The sequence below is a fragment of the Natrix helvetica genome (assembly GCF_964273705.1).
Source record: "Natrix helvetica genome assembly, chromosome: 1".
Taxonomy (NCBI): domain Eukaryota; kingdom Metazoa; phylum Chordata; class Lepidosauria; order Squamata; family Natricidae; genus Natrix; species Natrix helvetica.
Genome location: NC_138548.1, coordinates 293,505,767 through 293,532,170, shown reverse-complemented (window position 1 = coordinate 293,532,170; position 26,404 = coordinate 293,505,767). Strand labels below are relative to the sequence as shown.

The following is a 26,404-nucleotide window of genomic DNA, read 5'->3' as shown; positions in this document are numbered from 1 at the left end:
GGGGGTGGGGGTGGCACCCGCTGTTGCTGCTTCTGCTGCACCCGGTAATGCAGGCTTCTTGGAGAGCATTAAGTTGCAGGCCCACTGCCACCTCGGGAGCCTCAAGTTGCGGCCGTTTGCGCGTCTCTCCCGAGCTTCTCTTGAGAGGTGAAATGGCAGTGATTGGAGAGGCTGGCTGTCCCCGAAGCCAGCTCTCAAGGAAGAAGGCAGAGATGAGGCCCAGGGCTTGCTTCCCTGCCTCCTTCCTCTGAGAGTTGCAGGCGGCAGGGAAAACGAGGCTTCTTTGCCAGCTTCCCAGCTGGCAAAACAGAATTTTTCGCCAACTGGAAGGTATGTGTGTGTGAGAGAGAGAGTGGGGGTGAGAGAGAGAGAGAGAGAGAGAGAGAGAGAGAGAGAGAGAATAAAAGGAAAGAAGAGGGAGAGAGTGAGAAAAGAGAGAGACAAAGAGAAAGAAAGAAAGAAAGAGAAAGTAAGTGGGGGAGAGAAAGACAAGAAAGAAAGAAGGAACGAAGGAAGGAAGAGAAAGGAAGGAAAGAAAGAGAGATAGAGACACATAAGAAAGAAAGAATGGAAGGAAGGAAGAAAAAGAAAGGAAGGAAAGAAAGAAAAAAAAGAAAGAGGGAGAGAGAGATATAATAAGAAGGAAGAAAGAAAGAAAGAAAGAAAGAAAGAAAGAAAGAAAGAAAGAAAGAAAAAGAAAGAGAACTTATGATCACAATTGAGCACAAAATTTTGGTTGCTAAGCAAGAGCGTTGTTAAATGAGTTTCACCCCATTTTACAAGTTGGCCATTCCTACCCGATCACATGACCGCCAAGCCATGCCCACAAAATAGGCCACACCTACAAAATAGGTTCTAATTTTTTTTGAAAACCATCACTGACTTCTCCAGGTGCCGTCCACTAGACAATGCCATGGGGCGGCGCCTAGGAGCAGAGCCTTCTCTGTGGCGGGCCCAGCCCTGTGGAATGACCTCCCCCCGGATATTAGGACCACTACTGACCTCCGCTCCTTCCGTGTTAAGCTCAAGACCCACCTTTTTCAAATATCTGGCCTGGCTCAACCATGACTTTGTTACGCTCCTGAGGGGTTTTTAATTTAGCAATTTTATTTAAGGGGATTTTAAACTGTGTTTTAATTGTGTTTTTAGCTGTGTTTATTGTCTTTCACTTACAAGTCTACTCTCCTCCACGCACAAATGAAATTGTCCTTTTTCGTATGTATGTGTGTCCTATGTGTATTTTATCCTTCTGATTGTACGCCGCCCCGAGTCCTTTGGGAGAGGGTTGCGGCTAATCAAATAAAATTTATTATTATTATTATTATTATTATTATTATTATTATTATTATTATTATTATTATTATTATTATTATTATTATTATTATTATTATTATGAAACCCATCTCTGATTGTAGATATGTAAACAGAAGCTTTCTGTTTCCTATTAGACCAGGGGTGTGAAACTCAATTTCATTGAGGGACATATCAGAATTGTGTTTTACCTTGAGTGTGTGTGTGTGTGTGTGTGTGTGTGTGTGTATGTGTGTGAGGGCTGGGGCAGAGGTTGGTTGCTCCTGGTTCGGCTGAACTGGTAGTGGAATTCAGGCCTGGGTCACAGAACCTGTAGCAACCCAGGCCTACCACGCCCCTGAACCACTTCCCTTGCCGTCAGTGGGCCGTCATCATTTTGGTTTTTAGTGACTGCACGTGCGCAGTTCACTGTAAATTGTTCTGTGCATGCAAACTGGGCGTGGCCAGTTTGATCTCACTTGTGTCGGTGCCTGTAGTGGCGTGAATGCTCTGCCAGTGAAAAGGAGGCCCCAAGCTCCATTTTCGGCTGCGATGGCCTCCTGCAACTCTCCACCAGCAAAAACGGAGTTCGGGAGGGCTGTGGGCCGCCCTCATGAGCTCCATTTTCACTGGCAGAGGCACTGCGGGCCGGTCCTTCGCTATTTCCAGGGCGGCCCCACGGGCCAGATCTAAGCACTATGCAGGCTGGATTCAGCCTTCGGGCTTTGAGTTTGACAGTATCTCTTACAAATGGCCATAGGAAACTAATAGGACATGAATAGATTCTGTTCTGTATTTAAACAGCAGCTACTTGCAATCAGTATCATTTTAGAAATTTAACCATTGCAAGGAATGTTTTTCTTTTCATATACTGCACTCCATCTAGAATTGCTTACAATACTTCCTTTGCATGTTCTGCAATGCATTATGACCTGCAGTACAATTTGCATGGGTATCTGCACAGAGGAGCGAAGGGACACATACCATTATATGCAATGACTCCATTACACAAACACTGTGTGTACTTGCACTGGCCCATGTTCCTCCCCAACCTCCTCACAGTCCAACTCTGCTGCCAGCTCTGCAGGCCGCTGGCAGACCACAACACTAGGTGTCATGCCATCACTCCTAATAATTAATCTAATTAGCAATCACTGTCCTAGAGCTTTAATTTTCTTCCAGCAGGGTTATCCCTGTTCTTGACATGACAGCGACATTCCAACATTTGCAGGGCAGCCATGAAGAAGAGAGCTCAATTTATTTTCCAATGCACCTGAAGGCAAGACAAGAAACAATGGAAGAGGAAAACTAATGAATGAGAGAAGCAACCTAGAACTAAGGAGAATTTCCCTAACAGGGGGAACAATTAACCAGTGGAACAGCTTGCCTCCAGAAGTTGTGGGGGCTTCACCATTGCAGGCTTTTAAGAAGAGCCCTGACAGCCACTTGTCTGGAATGGCATAGAGTCTCCTGCTTGAGGAGGAGGTTGGACTAGAAGACCTCCGAGGTCCCTTCCAATTCTGTTATTCTGTCCTGTGTGCATAATAGCTGCAGCTGTTGAAGAATGCTAGGAAACAGTCATCTTTAGGTGGATGGCAGTGTGTTGACTTTGGAGAGTGCCACGGTGCCTGTCAGCCAATTGCCTTTGTGCTCGTCTGCCGCCTTCGATGTATCTGCTGGAGCTTGCCTTTGTCCGTTGCATCCCCCGAGGGCTTTGTCTGGGGATGCTAGAAAAATTCTTGGCTCCAGCCACAGATGCTCCCGGTCCCTCATCAGGGCATGGGATCCTTTAAGGAGCCTTTGGCTGCAGCCTTGGACTATTTTCAACGTTTTGGGCTGGAGGTGTCAGTGGGGCTGTGCTCATAAGGAAGGAGTCTCTCCCTTCCAAACCCCATTTTGAGCTGTGGTTTTGGTTTCCATGGTGACACTTCCTGTGGTAGAGAAAAGAGGTAGTGAATGCTGCACTGTGAGCGTGGCAAGCAGCTCCACTCCTTCTTTCTCTCCCAGCCGGGGATGCTTTGAAGGCCGGCTGCAGCCTCAGGGAGGGGCTGCTCCCAGCCTGATGGTCCTGGGTTTTAAAGTCTACCTGTGACAACTGCAGGAGAGGCATGCTGGGAAAACCCAAACATCTGGGTGTCCAAAATGGCCGAATGGTGAGTGAACATACTTCAGCTGGGGGAAGGCAAGGCCAGCAGCTGCAAAGGAGCGGCTTGTCTTCCTGATGAAAAGGGCTCCTTCCTAAAATCTGATCCTGGCATTTGGGGGCTCTTTCCTTCCAGGGGAAGCATAAGTGACCTTCCCTGGTTTTCACGCCTCCCAAAGCCGTAGGTAGTTTGGTGAGAGAGGGATTTAGCTCAGCTCTACGTACTACTGCAGCGGTAGGGCGGTTGGGATGTCCTTGTGGGTGCTGCCTTGTGATTTTGCCCTCTTCTTTGTAAACTATCTGAGAGAGGAAGGGCTCTTTCAAAGTAAAACCTGAGCAGCTGTTGCTTTGCTGTAGCTGGGGGCATGTTTTTGCACGTTGAAGGGTTGCTGTGAAATCACAGTGCCTTTCAAACTCGCCAGGTTACACTGCACAATCTGCTGTGGAAACTGGACGGGCAGGCATGAATCTGTTATCAGGTTGCACAACTGAGCATGACTGGCAGCCACAAACAGAAAAGGAATGAATATAATGAAATGATTAGATGCATCCACCTCATGGAATGCAGGAGCCGCTCGCTGTCAGCAAAAGCTGCTGCAGGTTATGTTGACTTGTGGGGGGGTGGGGGGAGACGACCTTGTGCAGCGATGACTCTTTTTAGAAAGAAATTACTCTAAATTCATCTCATGAATTCAGGTTCCTGGTACGGTATTGCCTCTGGCTTTACTAAATAGGAAGAAGCACGAACAATAATGTCTTCATAGGGTTATCTTTATAGAAATCTCTCTGGCCCGTGCACAGATTTAGTGGACTGAGATTGAAATAAGAAGTTCTGTCATAAAGTTTGTCCATGATCATTTAACGTCCAGACAGATTTAGACCAGTTTTGGCAAGGGCAGCTTTTGGGTTTTGATGGAACTGTTTATGTTCTAGTTTGGATTCCTTGGTATTAACAAGGGTAACCACTAGGCCTACTTACTGCAGCCTATTTGGGCTGCAGAAATCCGGAAGACCACTTGATTTCGACAAGGAATTCGTATTTTCTGCATTTCTTCACTATTATTTACTGTTAATTCAAGCCTTTGCAATCTAGATACTAGTCCCATCTATGCAACTTTCATTAATCATTTTAGAACCAGAAATGTCTCAACAGAAATCTGACTATTAGGAGTCGTGGTAACTTGTGCAAATTCTGTCAGCAACACTGGTAACAAACAAGAATGTTTTTATCCTGAGTCAGGGGTGGGGGTGTCTCTAGTCTAGGATTTGGGTAATCCTCTGCATAATATGATTCTGTGTTCCTTCTATTTCCATTTGTCCATGTGAATACATAGGCAGTGACCAGTAAAGGAGGATTACTCAAAAACAAAACAAAGAAAAATCTATGGAAATAGCAGTTAAACGTTATTGTATAACATTAAAAAAAGAAAACAATATGTTATACCCGGAATGCTTAAAGCATTACAAATGAGACAGTTCACTTTAAAGCAGGAGTTGTAAATTCCAATCATCAGAAGTACCACACGAGAATTGGTTCATTTGCCCAACACGGAAGCCTTTTCGTACACTGATTTCTAGTCAAAAATCGAAGATGTAGTATCACGTATGCCATTAAAAATAAATATATTAAATGAAGAACAACTTTACCATAAAGCAAAGCTGCATGAGAAATAGCTGTGCCACAGCACCATTTCCTTTTATCTCTTAACTAGTAGTATTTTCATTAATGAGAATGCCTGTGTTTGGTTTTAATATTCCGCCGATATATAATCTTTTGTTCAAGATCAGATTGTACAGTCTAAGACAGCCATCCTGGAGCTGCCACAATCCTGCTCTTTCCCCACCCCCCTTGCCTCTGTCTTTTTCAGCTTGCCTTTTTTTTGTCTGGCAGAGTCCTTTGTTCTCCTTTGCACAAGCAGAGGGATCTTGCTTCTTTGTTCCCTGTCCTGGCCTGGCAAAAATACCCTAATGGCCAGACAGTCAGAGGCAACCAGCTGCCTCTTCCTTCTCTCCTTTGGGTAACCATACCTTCCCAGCCCTTCTGGTCAAGCGAGCCCTCCTCCCCAGGGCCCTTGCCCAGAGTCCACACTGTCACCTTAAATGTAGCCTCTTTCATGGAGCATGAGAGCAGGTGGAGTTTCCCTGAGGATGGCGTAAGAAATGCTAACTCATGGGCCAGCTGGGAGGCATGTGTCACTGCTATGCTCCTATGCCTGGAGTGGGTTTTCCTGTGGCCCAGCCTGGGATCTTCACAGCACCTTAGCCTTGCTTGGCAGCCTTATCAGTGTCTACAAATAAAAGATTATCACTGGGCACAAAAAGTGATGGGAAGGCCACATAAAGCACACAGACTGCAAGTTTGGGATCCTTGCTGGAAATGATAATAAAAGGATATGCCTTGTAAAGATTAGAAATGATGATCGATGGAAATATATTAAACCTGCAACTGATTATGTTAATGAAAAGTTTAAATGATGAAAAAAGATATTGCATCCTAAATTGACATAATATCAATGTTGGCAGTTAACATATTCCAAATTCTGACCACAACAGAAATACATGTAAAATTAAAGTCATCTAGTTTTATCTGAACACATCCAGTAAAAGAGACCCCATTCCCTCTCTACTTGACCCCCAAACCTTTTTTAGGAGAAAATAGAATAACCTCATAGGGGCTGTCATGCCAATTCTTTTATTCTGAACTTCCCCAAAGAAACCCTTAGTATCCTTTCTAAATTCAGCTTATGTGGCATCCCTGACATCAGCGCTACAATTCAGAGTTACATATTTGTAATTTTTTTAATGATTGGTCTCCTCTCTTCTCCTTTTTCTTTTTTCCACATGTCCTTATTTGTTTTCAAACCATTAGAAACCACTTTAGCTTTTTCTACTTTCTTCAGTTCTACTATTTTTAGCTCCTTTTCCTAAAGTTCTCTGGCCATGGAGTGCTGTTAAAATCCCTTTAAAACAAAGTCCATGATACACGTTTAACTATACCCAGTTTTAGTTTTGTTAAAATCAGGAATTCCAGCATGAGGGGGTCACCTTCTACCTTCTTATATTTCCTTAACTAATCAAGCATTTATGATTCTCTTGTACCCTCAGATTGTAAAGGAGAAAACTGGCCAAAAAAACAAGTGATGAATTTATCTCTCAAATGCATATTTTAAAAACAACAACCAAAGGACTAATTCTAAAGAAATGACTGCTGGAGGACATTTGAAAAATTTCTCTTGTAAGGAAATAAGCGCAACAAAAGCAACAGAAAAGAAACTTTCCGTAATCCTGGTACAAGTAAAGAAATAAACCAATTAAGAAATAATTAGAAATAATTTTCTAACATTTAATTTATAATGAGGCAAATTATAGGGACAATGCCTACTCATCATTAGAAATAAAAATAACTTTCAAATAGACATTTAACAATCAAACTACTATCAATTTCCCATCAAAGAAAACTTTCTGTGGCAATATTTCATGAGAGAAATAAAAGAAACAATTTTTTTGCTTTTTAGTGTCATCTCAATTGTTAAACCCTTTTTCTCCTCAATTTAATTAATTTTTTATATTTTAATTTTAATTAGGGACAAGGAACTCTCCCAGAGCTACAGTATCTTCCAACTGTCCCCCCCCACCCCGCAAACCCCAGTCTTTATAGCTTTGGCAGCTCTTCATAATATTTTCCTGAAGCTATCATCTTATCTTCCATGAAATATATGGGGAAAAAAGATGTTCATTATGATTTATTTAAATAGATTGTAATCTGCAACCTATTGCTTCACCCTTTGGCAAAACTGATATGTTCTTTTGGTAGTTGCATGCTGGGAAGAAAGCAGAGCATTTTGGAAGGAATACATAAACAAAAATGTAGCGCTGCCCCCCCCCCCTTATACATGTATAGTTTGTTCTCAAAGGAATATAGTACAGCCGTCGACATACAGGTTTTTTTTTTATCCTTGTATTAAGTGGAACTTAATTCCTGTAATTCTGGCCATAGCCTGTCAAATTCTCATGGATTCTCTTTCAAATGAAAATCTGTAATATAAAAGAAAAAAAAATACTGCTTGTAGAAGACTTTCCAAACCATAGATTTCCCTATTAGAAATGTGTACCTAAGAGATGGAATGAGGCATATTCAGACTGTTCTTTGGGAGAACAGGTGGTCGTCCTATATTTGCATCTCTATCTAGCTAACTAACATGTATGATTATCTGATACTGGACAAGAAGCTATTACATGCATTTTGGATACCGCAGCTGGTGCAAAATGTGGCATCCAAACTGTTAATTCAGTTCCTTCAGGAATTGGTCCAGGATATTGTGACAGCCAGCAGAATATGCTAATATGTGTGAGATTGAGATTGACCCCAGCACTCTAGGCGTTTGTATGTGTTATTTTGTCTCATTTTCTGGTTTTTTACATTACCTACTTGGCAAAAAGCCAGCCACATAAATAAAATGCAATACATAATAAAATAAGAGGAGGATATGTTGGTGACAGGATGCTTACATTGATGGTTCTGCAGCAGGTGCCAATCACCTTCTGGGCACAGTTTAAGGTGTTTACTTTTATTCTTAGGTAACTTGGGATCTGATTAGTGAGGGGCCACATCTCTTGCTATTTCAATCAGCAGGAATGGCCTTTTTAGAATAGAATAGAATAGAATAGAAAAGAAAAGAATAGAATAACATAGTTGGAAGGGACCTTGGAGATCTTCTAGTCCAACCCACTGCCTAGGCAGGAAACCCTACACCAGGGTGAAGTATCCTTTCTGTGGGACGTTTACTATCTGGTAGGCAGAAAAGGGTCTTCTCCTTTGAAAATTGTCTCTGAGGGAGGACAATATGGCCTCCATTGGTTCAGTATTTTGGGAAATAACAAAGACACTTTATTTCATCAGGCTTTTAACTGATTTTGTCTTGATTTTGAGTGTCATTTTAACCATATTGTTTTATTGTAATTTAAATGTATCTTGTTTTGTTGGTGTGCTCATACAAGCAGAAATCCTGGGTGTAAATATCATAATGACAATGGGGAGAAAGATGATGCCTCTTTTGAGTTAATCTCTTTCTGACAAAGTACTCTGACTGTTCTCATCCTTCTTTTGCAGGGCCTGGCGGTATCCGATGGAGGTAGGTGGGACATGTGACTGGGTAATGCTATTAGACTTTTGGAGACAGTGTGTAATAATGGCCACAAGATTTTGCTGGCTACTTGGAGATATGCTTGATATGGAGGTTGATAAACACAGTAACAGGGAATTACCTTTTATATCACCTTATGGTTGAAAGTTGGCCCTTTGAACTACGTAAAACAACTTTCAGGGGATTAGATGCTAAAACAAATGTTTGACCAAACTATCCTAGGATACTTGACTGGGGAATAGACCCCTGGTTTTATACTGCCATTAGTAATAGGAAGCTATCAAGCTAGAAATTTGTTCTTTACTAATGAGCTGATGAGAATGAACAAATCACCAGTGATAGGAATAAACCAGACCTTTGCACAATATCATCAGGAGGGACAGAAATACGATTTCCCTTCTCTCTATCGTTCTGTTCAAAATCATGGGGTTACCTGTAGAAAATCAGCTATCTGCAAACAATTTTGGGGAGAAATGGAGTACCTTGTCATTTTTTCCTTTGTCCCCATGGTTCCTTCAAGATGCTAATGCCTTGCTGCTATTAGCAGGTGGAACTGGTGATTTTGAGCAGTTCCCTGGTAGATGGGAAACAAGGCATCTTGCCTCCCGGAGATTCTGCTTAAAATCTCAGATTTCCAACAATGGGAAATTGACTATCGGCCTACAGCATCTGCCTACAGCAACCCCAGCAAGAGAAATCGCTCATTTACAAAGGCCTCGGGGTCCTATAACCAATACTGAATGAAGAATAGATTTTGTACACGAAGGGAGCCGATGACATTCTGTTGGCCGTTTCAGAAAGAAAAATGTTTTGGCTTACCCTGGTACTTCAATCATTGCCATTTTAGGCAGACCCAAATTCATACCACCTTTCCAGATATGAGGCCTCTGAAAAACCTGAAACCTTTCTCTGCTTCACAGAGTTAAACAGCTCTGGCAGCCGGGGTAGTAATAACAGTGTGAACAGTCTGCCGTGCACCCAGAGTGTCCCTCCCTCCCTGGGGCAATCCGTGGCCCGCTGGGCTGAGTCCTTTGAGACACTGCTACAGGACCAGCTCGGGGTGGCATACTTCACTGTGAGTTCCATATCACCTTTCTGTTCCCTTTGGTTTTTCACTGCACATTCTTCCGTTTTTACTATTATTTATTTTTATTTCCCTTCTAAGATGGCATGTATTTGGAGCTGTTTAGAGCTATATGCGTTATGCCAGTCTGAAATTGTGTGGCCATCTCTCTCCTCTCTTGTCCTTTTAACCTTGAAACAGATCTTCTTTCCTCTCTACTGGTTTGCTAGAGAGTAGAGCTGTTTACTGATGGCTATTTGCTACCCAATACAACTTACCTATAAATGGTGATCTTGCACTTTGGGCAAAGCTAATAATCTGGCTTTGCTTAATGTTGCCTGAATCCTTTGATTTCCCCCTTGACTGTTCTAGAGTTCTGGACTATGATAATGTTGCAATAGATAGGGAATTATCCTTTTCTTTCCAGGAGTTCCTGAAAAAGGAATTTAGTGCTGAGAATGTATATTTCTGGCAAGCCTGTGAACAATTTCAGCAGATACCAGCTAGTAGCACCCAAAAGGTAAGCATTCTAGAAGAAGACCAGATTTTGCATTATGTGCCCTTATTTTGTGCTAAGAAAATGTATGTAATTCAAATAAGTGTATGTGATACATTTGACCCTAATTTGAATTCTACAGAACATATAACTTTTTATCTTATTATAAGGTTTGGAATATACTATAAAATGAAGGCTGTGAACCTCATAAAACCAAATTCTGTGTATGATTTATAATTCCCTAATTTCACAAGAGACAGCAATGTGTCAAGGAATAATATAATGCCCCACAGCCTCAAACTGTATAGAACAGAATTTTATATAAACAGCAAGCTTAACAAGAAGGAGGAAGACAAAAGGAGAGTGATGATTATTTAATATGTTATTTAGGGAAGTAAAAAACCCCTCCAAATTCTTTAAGATATATTCACTATTGAACCCTGTTGGTTTTAGCTACATTTTCCCCTTTTCCATATCGTTGGTGGGATGCAGTGCAGAATATTAATTTTCTTCCTTTTGTTATTGGAAATCCTACTTAACAGGTCTTGGATTTAGATATATTATTATCCCCCTGCTTTTCAAATTTATTGACATATCCATACAGGCACAAATCTTGCCCTTTTTTGTTCTAAAGCCTGGGGGAGATGGATGGAGAAAAGAAAGGAAGGAACTCTTGTTGAATTTTTCACCCGAACGAATAGCATTGATATTTCTTTATTTTTTTTGCTGAGAACCATTGAAAGCACACTAACCTATGAGATGAATAGAGCACCCAGATGGTTCTCTCCCTATATTATGTACTTGGGGGAGAAAATACAAGCCACGTTGATTACTGCAGCTGGTCTGGATATTTCTGTTCTTCGCTATTGTGATATTGTGATTCTCACTCGGTGTACTTTCTTTGTAGCTGGCTCAGGAAGCTAGGAAGATCTATGATGAGTTTCTGTCAAGTCGTTCAGTAAACCCAGTGAACATTGACAGACAGGCGTGGATTGGTGAGGAGATGTTGTCCACTCCCACTCCTGGCATGTTTCATGTCCAGCAACTTCAGGTGAGAACAATCTATGTCCGTTAGCTGATATGCCATGCCAATATAAAAGACATGTTTGTAAAAAAATAAATAAAGACAGAATATAAATAAATTATATACTGTAGCTATGAGAAGTATAGCAGATATGAATTTGATCCCCAATTAGTAATTTAAGTACATTTCTGATTCAGAATGTCGTGATTCCTCTTGGATGAAGTCAACTAAGTGCCAAGCTTTAGAGACACTAATGACACTCATCTTTGCTTCTTTCAGATTTTCAACCTGATGAAATTTGACAGCTACGCACGTTTTGTCAAGTCTGCCTTGTACCAAGCGTGTGCAAAGGCAGATAGCCAAGGGCAGCCCTTGCCAGAACTGAGATCCGGTTCTCAGACTGGCAGCCCACCTACCGAACATAACAAGGTGGGAAGCCCTTTACTTCCAGCTTAGAAGATTTGGAGGGATTTGGAGGGATTTGGGAATGCCACTTAAGCAAGTCCAATAGATCTAGAGCTCTTACACTCTCTGGTTTTTCCTTAGAAAACAAAACTAAAGGCAGGGAAATCGCTGCCGTTAGGAGTGGAGGCAGCTGGTAACCTGGCTGGGAGGAGTCCTCGGAGATCCTTTCGGAAAGGAGACCGGAGGGATCGTCCCTGGGGAGGTGAGTCTAGAGCTGAAAGTAGGGATACAGTTGAAGGAGGTGGCAGAACACAATGATTAATTATTGGCCAAGTATTCTCCAAAGTCTTAACTCCTTGCTAACTATCTGTCCTAGAGGAGAGAAATGGTGGTGAGGGACCATCCCCTTGGCGTGACTCCCAAGGCTCTTTGAATTCCTCAGCTAGTCTGGACCTGGGCTTCCTATCTTATGCAACCAGTGGCTTGCAGGCAGAGGTGAGTGGTGTTTAGCTAGATTTTGAGCTGCAGCTTGTGAAAATATTCTCTGCTCTGTTTGTTGCAATGTGGGCGCTTGGCTCTTGCTTAAACAGTATGCCATGCCTGTTACATCATAGGTTCTACCCAGCCCCCACGCTCTATCTATAATAGGCTATGACTGTGCTGTGTGGAGGAGTTCTCTACAAAGTAGAGATCTCTGCAATTGCTACTGAGAGCATGCTGGTATTTTCATGGCTGTATCCCCTCTCTAAGCTTCTCTCAAGGTTGCCCTACCTTGAAACTGTTGAAAAGTTGTTGCTGAGAATGCCAGGGGGAGTCCCAGTTGGTAGGAAAGCAGTCCTTCTCCTGAGCATCATGGCCGATAAAATAAAAGCGGAGAATGATATTATCCAGAGGAGAATACCACTAGCAGAAAAAAAAAACCCACCCAAGACAATGTGCTTAGTAGGGACAGTGGAGTTTGGCTAATGTTAGGGTTACATAATGGAAGCCACTTTGTGCTCTTTGACACAGCATCTTCCTGCTCTGTTTCCCAACCAAATCCCTCAACATCATTGGGAAGACAGCCATGGATTGCTAACCTTGAAATACTGAAGGGGACATTGAGATCACCATAAATCAGCCAGTGTTCCTTCCAGTTGACTAATAGCAGGTTGTCATCATTCAGTCAATATTCTGCCCTGAGCTACTATTGCTCTTCCCATCATCAAATTTCTTTGTGCATGTACACACAGACCCACATACAGGACAGCCTCCTATGTTTCTAGCACGTTTTGTGCATTCTGGCCCATTGCCCAATAGTCTGTGCTCCTATTATGAGGGGAAATCTTCCTGGCTCGCTCTCCCCAGTTTTCTACAGTCAAGGCCCCAATGAATGGGGAGCAGTGGCAGGAATTTGATCAACCTGGGCTTGAATGCTTCTGCTGTTATCACAGCCATGTAGATATCTACAAATCCATGCTCCAGGCAGGCAAAGAAGAAGGATAAAGCAGTGGTAGGGCTGTCACAGTGTCAGATGGCAAAAGGTAGGTGACTGGGCAGGAACATGCTTGTCAGGTGTTGCCTGTATTCCTGCAGGTCCCACTCCATCATTCTTTGTTAGCAATTTATTCTCTTACCCACTCACACCGCTTGTTCCCCTCCCACCCCAATGAGGCAAGTGAAAGAGGCAATTCTATGGTCACAACTCCTGTTTTTGCCACTGATTTCTTTGCTGCTTGCTTACTCTGTTTCCCCTCTGAGCCCCAGAAGGGATGGCAGAAAACAGGTTATCCATATACTATAATTTGAGAAAGAAAAAGAGAGTTAAGTTCTACCTTTGTTCTGTTTTTTAAAAAAAGCACAAAAACATTTTGGTGCAAGAAAGATGCTAACTTTGTTTTCCAAGTATATTAATTTTATGTAGTGAGACAAATCCGTAACGGTCTCTGGGAGGGCCAGAGATGCCAGGTAGAGCCTTATGCAGTCGAAGTCTTTTCCAAATCAATATTTGCTCCTTGGTAGTGGGTGGTTATTTTGTTGAATCATGTGTACCATGCAAATAAAGAATAAAACACTCTACTCGCATCCCTATATACCATGATAGCTCATAGAAATAAGTTTGCCCGCAGAGAGGTACAGCTCTTGAAGCTGAAACCAAATGCTTCCCACTGTCTAATAAACAGATTATCTGACAGATCCATGGTTTTACAGCAAGTGACACAGTAATTGGAGTTGGCAGAATTCTGGCTGAATTACTTCAAACTGCTGGTGGAAAGAAAGGAACATTTCAATTCTGTTCTCAAAATGGGAAAATGTGCATATTTGCGTAAAGTATAATTACCATGAGATTCCCTGCCTCAAGATTCAGTGCCAGCTGCTGGCTTCCATGGTTTTATAAAGGAATTATATACTGTATGCTGGCTGGTACAAGAGCTCCCAATATTGTTTTCAGTATTTCTAATTGCTGAGGAATAATAGGAAATAGTTCGTGCTTATTGAGTTCCTTCAAGCAATGTTATCGGTCACACTATATAAAGTGGGAATATCTGGACCATTGTTTTTGATACATCGGGGTTTCTATAATACTAGATGTTCTTCTTGATGTGGACGTTTTCTTCACCATGTTGCTTCAAATAGCCAAAAATCCATAAAGGAATTTTCTTTAAAACTCCATCTTAACTGTGGCCCAAAGTCCTATTATTATATCATTCTTTCTCTCTGTAGAGAAAGCAATTGAGAGAAGAGTTTTGATTGATTATGTGCCATCAAATCATTGTCAGCTCTTAGCAACCATATATATAGATTTTCTCCACAAAAATCTGCTCCTAACTTGGTCTTTCGGGTCTTCCAACTGTATAGGAAGGGGGAGTTTCATATAATTATTTAAATTGCAGGTTTGGCTAAAAGTCCCTCACCAAGCTCACACCTTCTATAAGTGCATGCATTGATAGATATACAATATTAATGATCTTTGATCTCAAGTCATTGTCTGTTGTGGAGACTGCACTTTCAGGTTAAGGTTGTAGTAGGTTAGCAAATGGAACTGAATGTGATAAGTTCTCTTCTCTACAGAACCACAGGAAGAGTCTGACAGGCTCAGAATCTGACAGTCAGAACCATCCCATTAAATATTGTTGCATTTATCTGCCTGATGGGACTGCATCACTGGCCCCAGTACGCTCTGGCCTCTCTATCCAGGAGATGCTGGCTGGAGTTTGTCAGCGTCGCGGTCTCAATTTACCTGATGTAAAGATCTACCTAATGGGAAATGAAAAGGTAGGTCCAATTTGTTTCAGGCAAAAAGGAAACATTACTGGAAGAATAGTACTTTAGAAACCTAAAAGAAGGGGATTTCTCTAGGTAAAATGTAGATGGGAGCGTCTGCAATCTCTCTCAGTATATACCATGGTGACATCATAATTAAAGCTGTGAATTCAGAAGTTGTAAACAGAAAATCTACTGTGATTACAAATTCAGTTTAAGCCAATTTACTTGTAACCTCCACATGCAATATTTATCTACTTTATCTAATTTAATTGAGAAGAAATTGGTCTTTGAGTGTAAATTTGGGTAATTCTCTGTTGGATTGAGAGTTCACTGTTGTTTGGCTGAGCTTTCCCTGAAATTTTATTTCTTAGTCCTATGCAGTAGGGCCAAGGAATATCGGCCCTCAGAGATTGTTCATCACAACTTCTAGTATGCTTCACCATTGGCCATGCCGGTTGGGAGTACTAGGGTGTTTTATTCTATATATTTTATGTAACTTTTATTTCTATGTTCTATAGCTTCTAATTGCCTGGTTGGCTTATGAAAATAGGTCACTAGTGTCCCTTTTAACTAGAGATAGTAATTACATTCTCTATGTATCTATCCATGTAGCACATACGTATTGTTAACAAGCCAAATAAATAAATGTTCTTCAAATGAAATTGAGTTCATTGTAGAAAGTATCTTATGTCTAGGCTTAAATTGGGACATAGTTTCAGCATTTTTAAAATTCATACAGCTTTATTGTTTTTCCTCTTTGAAAGGGCTAGAGAAAAATATACTTATCTAAATAACCAAACTTATAGTTAACATACCCAACCTGATTGTACATTAAGTTTTTCCATGGCATATTTATATTGGGCAAATAATTTTTAGTTCACGAATGATTACAGAATGTGCATATATTGGGTGAAATCAACAAGCAATTTCAGTTTTCAAAGAATATTATACAATACAATACAATACAATAGTAGAGTTGGAAGGGACCTTGGAGGTCTTCTAGTCCAACCCCCTGCCTAGGCAGGAAACCCTATACCGTTTCAGACAAATAGCTATCCAACATCTTCTTGAAGACTTCCAGTGTTGGGGCATTCACAACTTCTGGAGGCAAGCTGTTCCACTGATTAATTGTTCTCACTGTCAGGAAATTCCTCCTCAGTTCTAAATTGCTTCTCTCCTTGATTAGTTTCCACCCATTGCTTCTTGTTCTACCCTCAGGTGCTTTGGAGAATAGTTTGACTCCCTCTTCTTTGTGGCAACCTCTGAGATATTGGAATAATGCTATCATGTCTCCCCTAGTCCTTCTTTCTCTTAAGCTAAACATACCCAGTTCCTGCAACCGTTCTTCATATGTTTTAGTCTCCAGTCCCCTAATCATCTTTGTTGCTCTTCTCTGCACTCTTTCTAGAGTCTCCACATATTTTTTACATCGTGGCGACCAGAACTGAATGCAGTATTCCAAGTGTGGCCTTACCAAGGCATTATAAAGTGGTATTAACACTTCACGTGATCTTGATTCTATCCCTCTGTTGATGCAGCCTAGAACTGTGTTGGCTTTTTTGGCAGCTGCTGCACACTGCTGGCTCATATTTAAATGGTTGTCCACTAGGACTCCAAGATCCCTTTCACAGTTACTACTACTGAGTATGGTATCACCTATACTGTACCTGTGCATTCCGTTTTTGTTGCCTAAATGTAGAACCTTACTCTTTTCACCATTGAATTTCATTTTATTAGATAGTGCCCAATGTTCAAGTTTGTCAAGATCCTTCTGTATCTTAAGCCTATCTTCTGGAGTGTTGGCTATTCCTGCCAGCTTGGTATCATCTGCAAATTTGATGAGTTCCCCATTTATTCCCTCATCCAAATCATTGATGAAGATGTTGAAGAGTACTGGGCCTAAAACAGAGCCTTGGGGTACTCCACTGCATACTTCCCTCCATGTAGATGCAGTTCCATTGAGAACTACACGTTGAGTGCGGTTGGTCAGCCAGTTACCAATCCATCTGGTGGTGATGCTGTCTAACCCACATTCTTCTACTTTATCTAGTAGTAGGTTATGGTCTACCTTATCAAAAGCCTTACTGAAGTCCAAGTAAACTATATCAATGGCATTCCTCTGGTCCACTAATTTTGTCACATTATCAAAGAATGCAATAAGATTAGTCTGGCATGATCTGTTTTTGACAAATCCATGTTGGCTTTTGGCTATTACTTTGTTTGCTTCTAGGTGTTCGCAAATTCGTTGCTTGATTATTTTTTCCAGAATCTTTCCTGGTATTGAGGTTAGGCTGATAGGTCTGTAGTTTCCTGGATCTAATTTTTTCCCTTTTTTGAAGATGGGAACCACATCAGCTCTTTTCCAGTCCTCTGGTAGTTCCCCGGTGTTCCAGGATCTCTGAAAGATATAATTCAGTGGTTCTGAGATCTCGTCTGCTAGTTCCTTCAGAACTCTGGGGTGTAATCCATCCGGTCCTGGTGATTTGAACTATTAGTATCAAAATATTCCTGAGTAATAATATTTTATCTATTTCTTTGTTTAGAAACATTTTCATTCCTACCACAATTAAAAATATCTCTCCCCAGTATTATTTGCAGATTTCTTAAAAAGCTATTTTCCCAGAATTGCATCACTGACCTTAATAGTTTCATACCAATAGTCCTTGACCTATAACCACAATTAAGACCAGAATATCCATTGCTAAGAAATTATGAAATGAGTTTCCACAATTTTACAACCTTTATTTTTGCCATGGCCGTGAAATGAATCACAGGGTCATTAAGTGAATCCAGATGTCCTCATTGACTTTGTTGGGAAAGACATAAATGGTAATTGTGTCATCCTGGGTCACTTCAGCCATCATAAATACATGCTGATTGTCAAGCGTCCAAATTTTGATCGTGCAACCGCAGGGATGCTATAAGTGCAAGAACCAGTTGTCACTTTTTCCATCAGGGTTGTAACTCCAAATGGTTGTTAAATGGTCTAAGTCAAGGCTGGCTGCAATGAATTAATCTGTGGGTGATGTAGAATCATATCGTACATTAGCAAGCATTTCTATGCACATTCCTACGTGAGTGTTCTTTTTTGCACTGTATTTCCGCATTTTTTTGGCTTTTCACAGAAGCCGTTGGCGTTGAACCAGGACAGTTTAGTATTGATGGACCAGGAGGTAAAGCTGGAGACCAGGGTCAACTTTGAGTGAGTGTGATTTCTGAAAAGTGAAAACACCTTCTGTTCTGGCTTTGCTTTGCTTCATCTTTCTTAATTACAGGCTGAGATTTCTGCCCCAAAAGAATGCCCTATTTGTTTTTACAACAGAGATGAAAACAACTCTTTTGCTGTTTCGGGGGCATGCATACAGTAGTTCAATGGTACTCATTATTGACTGTATGTGGTTGAACTAAAAGTGAGCTTAAGTTGTGCAGCCTTCATGTTGGTACTGATAGTTGAGTAAGTAGACTTAGAGTCTTCTCTCAATGCTGAGTCAAAGTGTTATTCACTTGATCTTGAATTGGCAAAAACAACAACAACCAAAACCAACCCCACCCTGTATCCCTGGCATAAAATTTTCCATTTCCTTTGCCAATCTCTATCACACAGCTATTATTTTGGCTTGCCAACAAATAATAATGCCCTGATTTCGGGTGTGCAATGCATGTTAAGCAAAGTGGTTCCTTAATCACACAGATTATGGTGCCCTCCCGCTCACTGAAGTCTGAAGGAATCCATCCGTCAGTCACAACAAGGAATGTGAGGCTGGCATTGGGATGGGGGATTTTGGGATAACGCAGATGCCTTGGCCAGCCTCTCTTCTTTACTGTGCCTGGCAGACCAGGAGAGCAGGGGTCTGTTCTCCAACTTCCAAGTCCATGGCACAGCAAACAGAGTTGCTGAGGCACATAGGAATGAAGCTTGGTTTCACAACTAAGAAAATGCAGTCCTTTTAAAACCTAAAGCCATCTAGAGTCTGTTGCATTAATGAGATGGGTGGCATAGAAATTAAATAAATAGATGAAACCAGCCACCTCTCAACAATTTTCACAAGGAAAAGCAGGGAGGAAAATAGTGGTACAGAAGAGTGCTTGGGGTCTGGAGGGAAGGGTTGTGCCCTCACCAACTTCACGTGGCCAATAGGCATCTCAGGTAAGAATAACTTCAGATGTCTCAAACATGGGTTGAAGACCCACACCAAGAGATGCTCATGTTCATAACAGCCGTGGTGGCGCAGTGGTTAGTATGTAGCATTGCAGGCTAATTGTGCTACACACCAGCAGTTTGATTCTGAGTGGCTCAAGGTTGACTGTTCTTTTCATCCTTCTGAGGTTGGTAAAAGGAGAACCCAGATTGTTGGGGGCAATATGCTGACTCTGTAAATCACTCAGAGAGTGCTGTAAAGCACTTTGCGATAGGTATTGCTATATTTTTGGTTGTGTGCAAATTAGAAAAAGCCGTTAGTGGTTGAAAGTTAACAGCACAGAAAGTCACCATCTATGCTACTCTCTGAGATGCTATTTCTCCCTGAGTATGTGACCATTTTAGCTTCAATGTCATCAATGCCACGATGAATAATTCAGAGCTCATAATTCATTTCAGTGGATCTACAGTTATATGAACGTTTTTCTTCCTGTTGCATTCATATAGAGATATATTCTGCCCCTTTCCTGAGCTGCTTTCTCATTGTCCTTTGTATTTGCCATGATCTGTAAATAGGCAGGTAGAATTCAGGAAGGATTGAGGAGATGCAAAAGATGGCTGCAATTTGGTTATGACTTATGTAATGGGTTACACCCATTTCATATATTTATAGTGGTTTTTTTCCACTTTGTGCATTCAAGTTGATGTTGACTCTTAGCAATCACATAGATAATCTTTTTCCCCAGTATGATCTGTCCTCAACCTGATCCCCCTTTTTTTACAGGCTGCACATTACACCTCTCAATAAGACAGTCCGCATTCTGGCAAAATCAACTAAAACCTTGCAAGAAGCATTGCAGCCTATCTTGGAGAAATACAGTCTTGATATTAGACAAGTGTCACTCAAACGGGTAAGAACCACCATGAAATAGGACGGGTAAATATAGGTAGTCCTAGATTTACAACACAATTGAACCCCATCATTTCTGTTGCTAAACAAGACAGTTAAGTGAGTTTTGCCCCATTTTACGACTTTCCTTGCCACGGTTGTTTAAATGAATCACCGCAGTTGTTAATAACCTCGTTGACAAGTGAATCTGGCTTCCCCATTGACTTTGCTTGTCAGAAGATCGCAAAAGGGCGATCACATGAACTTGGGAGACTGCAAATATGAGCCAGTTTTGCCAAGCATCTGAATTTTGACCACATGACCATGGGGTTGTGACAATGGTCGAAAGTGTGAAAAATGGTCATAAGTCACTTTTTTCAATACTATTGTAACTTCAAATGGTCACTAAATGAACTGTTGTAAGTCGAAGACTAGCTGTAGTGTTTGACTAAGCTGGGATTTGTCAATATGACAATATGGCTGCTTACTTCTGAATGTTAAGCTTGCTCCCAGTTGCACTCTGCAATTCTTGGTCTGCACTAGAGACACTGCTTCCACTTTATTTTATTTATTAAATGTATCTGCTGCCCATCTCATCACAAGGCGGTTTATCAGGCATAAGGGCCACGAAGCTAAAAAGGCAGCTAGCTAGACTGGCGTTCTTGGTAGGTTTCTGTTTTGTTCTGTGGGTTGGAAGAAAATGCCCATGGTTTTTAATGGAATGCCATTTCCTTGTAGATCTTCTGTTGGAAAGCAAAGCCCACTGTAGCATTTGGGGTATTTACACTACTGTTTGGGGCACCCATTTCTGGGAGGGTCTGTTCTTCTCCCTCCCCCTGGGCCATCCTGGCCTTTCGCCCCCACCCCTCTGTTAACTTTGTTCTCTCCCTGCAGTCTGGGGGACTCCAAATTTTGAAGTTGGAAGAGAAGGTTAGTGCAGTGGCCGCTCAGAAGCTTGTTCTGGATTCAGATGCAGGTATGTGATGCTCAAAGGAACATAGTTATCTATGCATGATTGTAACCCCTAAGCCTGCAGACAGAACTCTTTTCCCCTAGGGAGAATTATTTGAAGAGGGTCCCCAAGAAGGGATGACTACGTATCTTTCCCATCAGTGCTAGTGAATCGATGCTCTTATTATTCACCATAAGCAATGGTTGCAATTTAATTCATTAATTAATGTACTGAATTTATTTGCTGCCCATTTCACCCTGAAAAAGTGACTCAGGGTGATGGTTGTGATGCAGATATTGTGCATTTTTCCCTATTAACCTCCTCGGTGTTGGATGCAGTGTATCTCTGGAGAAAAATAGGTATAGGCCGCTTAACCCCAAGTAGGTCAGCTGCTTTAAGCACGTAAAGCATCTTTCCCACGTGCGGCATACATCTGCTGGGATGTTTGCCATAAAGAATGTGGAAAGAAAAAAAAATCTTGTCATTTATTTATTTAAGAAAATTTATATGGCTGCCCAATTCACTCTCGGTGATTCCAGTCAGCAGCATGCAAGCATAAATCCCATTACAAAAACAATACAAGAAGCAATACCCCCCACCAGCCTATTGGTCACAACAATCAAACCACTTGATGGTCTCCATACTGGGTCCCCAGGCAGAATCATGTCATCAGGACCTTGTGAAAGAATGTCAAGGTCGGGGCCAACCTTACTTTTGCAGGGATGATGTTCCACAGGGAGGGAACCACCATGGAGAAGGCTCTTCTTTTTGGTCCTGCCAGATGGACATCCTTAGGAGAGAGGGCCTGTAGCATTCCCTGGCTCCCTGCTCTGGTGGGTCGGGTTCTCCTCCTCCTCCATCCTCTTCCCTCTTCCACGTTCACTTCAATTAATAACCCCCAGTCGCACATGGTGGACCACAGAAGATGTCACCCGCTTACCTGATGGAAAACAAGATAGTTTATAAAATGTGTGCTTATCAAAGCTGAATGGAAGGAAGAGAAAATGTGATGGGATATGGTAGACCTGCTGAACGGGTTCTTACAAGGGGGCCTTGGAGGAATAAAAATGGTAACTCTACTTTTATTTCCTGACCCCTACCTGGTACTCACAATTTCCCTAGACTTGGACATGCTGGCATACACAGTATTTCCTTCTGCTGACTGGTGCCGTCCTTTAAAGGCATAGTTCAGCATCTCTCATGCAGCCACATAAAAGAGCTATCTTTCCACCAGAAATTCTGACATCCATCTCTTTTATTGCAGAAGCGAAACCTGTCGTGGTAGCAGATGCTACTTGCGAGCAGTTTGAGGTGAGCAATGATGATGAAAGCAATAACACACCTTATTGAGTTGCTTCATGCTTCAAGGGGAATCTTGATTCTTCCATAACTTTTAAAATGCATCACTGCATACGACACTTTTTTTTATTCCGTCTCTAGCATTCTTCCTGATAGTGATAACGATGAATGATAATTGTTTTATTTTATTTTTCTCATAATATGGGCGCCATACATTTATTGTGAATGGTCACATCCTAGGAATGATGTTACTATTTCCCTATGTGATATGCTATGCCTAGGTTATAGTGGTCGCCTATGTACAAACGGATAATTTTCTGAGGCTGACTTTCTCCCGCTGTGGTTCTAGGATGAAAGTACTCTGGAGACCGAGTCTGAAAGTGATCCATTCCCAGCGATGTCCTGTCCTTTTAACAAACCCATCAAGGGTAACCAGAACCGCCACACGTATGATATGGAAGGTAAATCATCTCTGTCTCTGCTTGCAACCTAATAAAATTAAGGAGGTCAAAGGGATGCTGCTTTTAAATTTGTGTGTGTGTGTGTGTGTGTGTGTGTGCGTGTGTGTCTTTTGAATCAGTGTTAACTCCTGGGCCTGGGCCTGGCCTCAGCAATATTCTTGGTATGTTTTTTTTCTCCAGAAATGGCTTGTGGCTTGCCATTGCCTGCTTCCCAAAGTTGAGGGAGAATGACTGGCCTAAGGTCACCCAGCTAGTTTTGAGCCTATGGCAGGGCTGGAACTCAGAATCTCCCAGTTTGTAGTCTGATGTCTTAACCACCATACCACACTGGCTCTCTAGAAGATTAGTAATTCTAGGAAATTAAGCAGAACCAAGCAATGCCAATTTGGCTATACCTTTATAAATTATAGTTTCTGGCAGCAAATTAAGAAAGCGTAGAGCTGTGGAGCACTTTAGTTTGGAAAGCAAGAACAGAGGGAATCTGCCCATAGCAGTTTGGGAATTTAAATTGGAATTTAAAGCTACCTCTCTCTCATTCCAGTTAAACACTAACCACTACATCACACTGCCTACTGAGAAATAGATGGGCAGAAAAGCAGGGAAGAAATGGAAAGAATACTGGAGGTGTCATACAGATTAAACTGCATTGACACTAAATTTGTCATTTCCTGTCCCAAAGGCACTGTTGGCATACAAGTTAGCACTTCCCTCTTTTTAATATTCAACATTTGTTAAATATGATCAATTATGTGCCATCAAGTCAGTGTCAAAACTTAGCAACCATATCAATAGTTTTTCTCCACGACGAAAATTGGTTCTTCAGGTCTTCCAATGGAGAACTTATCACCAGTATAACTGAGTTTATCCATCATACTGTTGGTCGTGGTCTTCATCATGGAAGTGGCAGAAATTGATAGGTCATACCCCTATTTATTTTTGGTTTCCTGAGCCATATACGCTAACATTTCCCCCCATAATTATTTCCAATTCTGGCCTCCCACTTTCCTATCACAAGCAGCCCATCTTGCTTGCATGTCTTGTTGATTTCAGACTGACCTTGATCATCAAACTCATGAATCTCCTCTTCCTCTGCATCAGTGGTTGGAGAGTAAATAATAATTGTCACATTAAAGAGCTGCTTAGAAAGTCTAGTTGATATTATTTGGTTGTTGACTACCTTATTGTCAAGTACAGGTCATCCTTAGTTTAACAACGACTTATTCATCAACTTTCTGAATTTGCAACAGCACAGAACGAATGATACTTAATATAAGTGATCTTTGGAGTCATCACACCATCCCACAGTCACACGTTTATCATTTGCAATCTTCTTTGTTGGCTTCCAACACACAATGTCAATGGGGAGGCTGGCAGGAGGTCTCAAATGGTGACCACGCGGCATCCTTGCTGAACAACCTGTGGTGATTCACTTAGCAATGGCAACTGGGAGGGCTGGAATTGCAGTTGCTAAGCAAAGCAGTTAGATGATGTCACACTTTATATTTGTGCCAGTAAGCAACAGCAACTTCCACTTCCAACTGCTATCCATAATTGAAGACTACCTGTAGTATTCATGCTGTGTTTTTTCTAGCTATACAAAAATGTGGCTCCTTTTTTGTTTTTCATGTCCTGTAAAGTAAGCTGTAAGATCTTCTGACTGAAAGTATCTATTTCAACATCCGAATCCATTGATTCCAAAGATATTTGGAATTTGTAGTTGTTTCATTTCATCCTTCAATGTGTTGAGCTTTCCCAAGTCTATGCATCTTATGTACCATGTTCCCACTAACTCTGCCCTTGCAACTTTGGATTTTCATACCTATATCGCAAAGTGAACATACAAGATGTCCCAAAGGGTTTTACTCTAGCCACACCATAAACACAATTAGTATTTTGAAATATTAACAGCCTTTCCACAGTATGATGTTGAGTGCTATCTGTCCTGAGGGGCCATCATCCAACACTTCAATTTTATATGTTATATCCATGTGTTCCTCTTGGTAAAATACAGCAGAGATTTACTATTGAATTGTCTCATATAATATGAATGGATGTCTACTAAAGTGATCATCTGCCTCCAGTATCTTTCAATATTTTTGTGTCCCCCCCCCCAATAAAGATGTCTGCTAGTTTTACCTGGGATGAACTTCATGCCATGGGTGACCCTGCTGGGAGTTTATACTCCATACCCTCCCAATACTCTTTGCTCATTCTTCCCAAGAACGCTTCCTTGCCATAGCAAGGCAATACAGCAAGACGTGGGTGGATTAAATATAATTACATAACAAAAATTATGCAAGGGCCTGCTGGATCATGAATATAGGCTCTATCACTGGTCTCAATGGCTGGGTACATACGTAAAGTTGCAAGCCTGTGTTGTTGGTATTGCATCTCCAATCTCCCCCCCCCCCGCAACTGATGCCCCCTTTCATGTAGAGCGCTGGCCAGGTGCACAATTTGCAAATCAAGTTGCAATAGCTATACCAAGGGTATCTGGGATTTACGGATAGTATCTTCTTTAAGAGTCCAAGAGCTCTGTGAGAGTTTTAGCATCCTTTTCAAGACTCCTTTAGAGAAACCATGACTATATAATTAATGCAAGCAAGTTGAAAGAGCAAAATATTGCTGCTTGTAGAGTGACAGTATGAGGAATGGCTGGGTCTTATGTGGCTCTCCAGATGTTGTTCAATCCAAGCCCCATCAGCCTGGTTCATGAGAAATGATTAAGGTGCAGACCAACACATCCTGAGATTACTCAGCTGTCCCGTCCCCCCCCCCCAACCATGGTATTACGATTTTAGATGCATTGAAGTATTTCTTCTCCCTCAGGGCTAATGGAACTGCTGAATCGTGCACAGAGCTGCAGGGTCAATGACCAGCGTGGGCTACTGTCCAAGGAGGATCTAATACTGCCCGATTTCCTTCAGGTGCCTCAACAAGGTGGTGTCACCTGCACAAGCCATTCCTCATCCAGCCCTGAGAATTGCACCCTCAAGGCAGCAAAGTCCGACCCCTCTCAGTGTCAATCCCAGGTGCAGTCACAACCCCAGGTTTCTCCTTCACCACTGCAAATACCAACTTCGTCATCATCATCAACTGCTGCTGGGAAATCTGACCTGTGATCTACTCCATGAGAAGCCCAGCCCTCAACTGTATGTTTTTTGCCATGAAGCCAGCCCTTTCCTGTTCGATATCTGTCGTAGTATCATGATCTCACAGACTTGTCCCCTTGGTCTAGGTTGAAGCCTGGCTAGACTCCATCTAGCTCTTGGGACTCTCAGGCTGTCTTCAGGAATGGACATGTGTGCTCCTAATGTTCTGGCCGAGTTTCACTACCTGCCCATGCTGGCTGGGCAGCAGAGTGCCGGTATTATTTACTTGCTGTACCAAACTATTGTACGGTGTTGCTTTATGTCGTGAAGCAACTGCCAATGGCTGCTCCAATGGCAACTACAACTCTGTGGCTAGTGGTGATGCTGCCTGTATATAGTTTGTAATTTTCAGTCTCTGTAAAATGTAAAATACACTACTGATTAAGTCCTCAGTTTTTATTTTGGGGTATACGGGTTTCAGTTGGTGGTGGAAGGCGTGGCATGGCTTGGTGTGAACACATAAACCCACAAGGCAGATACACATTTTTGTTCAGTTGTGGGGGACAGAGGCTTTGGGGAATCCATGCTTCCTTTTGAAACAATAGTGAGTTCCAATTAGCATTAGCATTTGCTTCCAAATTCATATATTTTAACACATATGAACAGAGATCCACATCTACCAAGTTTAAGATGGCCTAGGTATAACAGAATTGGTTTGTTTGTGTGTTTTGTTTGTTTGTTTTATTGGATTTATATGCCGCC

General features: G+C 41.7%; 1 protein-coding gene across 1 annotated transcript; it reads left to right on the top strand.

Moving 5' to 3' along the window:
- The first annotated feature begins 3,240 nt into the window (after positions 1-3,240).
- On the top strand, positions 3,241-26,076 carry RGS14 (regulator of G protein signaling 14). Its single transcript, XM_081935299.1, has 15 exons — positions 3,241-3,443; positions 8,544-8,565; positions 9,498-9,652; positions 10,068-10,160; positions 11,044-11,187; positions 11,440-11,589; positions 11,707-11,827; positions 11,942-12,060; positions 14,617-14,820; positions 17,937-18,013; positions 19,734-19,860; positions 20,733-20,814; positions 22,055-22,101; positions 22,439-22,550; positions 25,380-26,076. Exons 1-15 carry the CDS (start codon positions 3,399-3,401, stop codon positions 25,670-25,672), a joined length of 1,791 nt encoding a protein of 596 aa, XP_081791425.1. The 5' UTR covers positions 3,241-3,398; the 3' UTR covers positions 25,673-26,076.
- The last annotated feature ends 328 nt before the right edge of the window (positions 26,077-26,404 follow it).

What these genes read in the sequence shown, in the direction of transcription:
- RGS14 (XM_081935299.1), top strand. Translation starts at nt 3,399, where the DNA reads ATGCTGGGAAAACCCAAACATCTGGGTGTCCAAAATGGCCGAATG. An exon ending in TTCATGTCCAGCAACTTCAG is followed by an intron (nt 11,188 to 11,439) that starts GTGAGAACAATC and finishes TGCTTCTTTCAG; the next exon opens with ATTTTCAACCTGATGAAATT. An exon ending in GACAAGTGTCACTCAAACGG is followed by an intron (nt 19,861 to 20,732) that starts GTAAGAACCACC and finishes CTCTCCCTGCAG; the next exon opens with TCTGGGGGACTCCAAATTTT.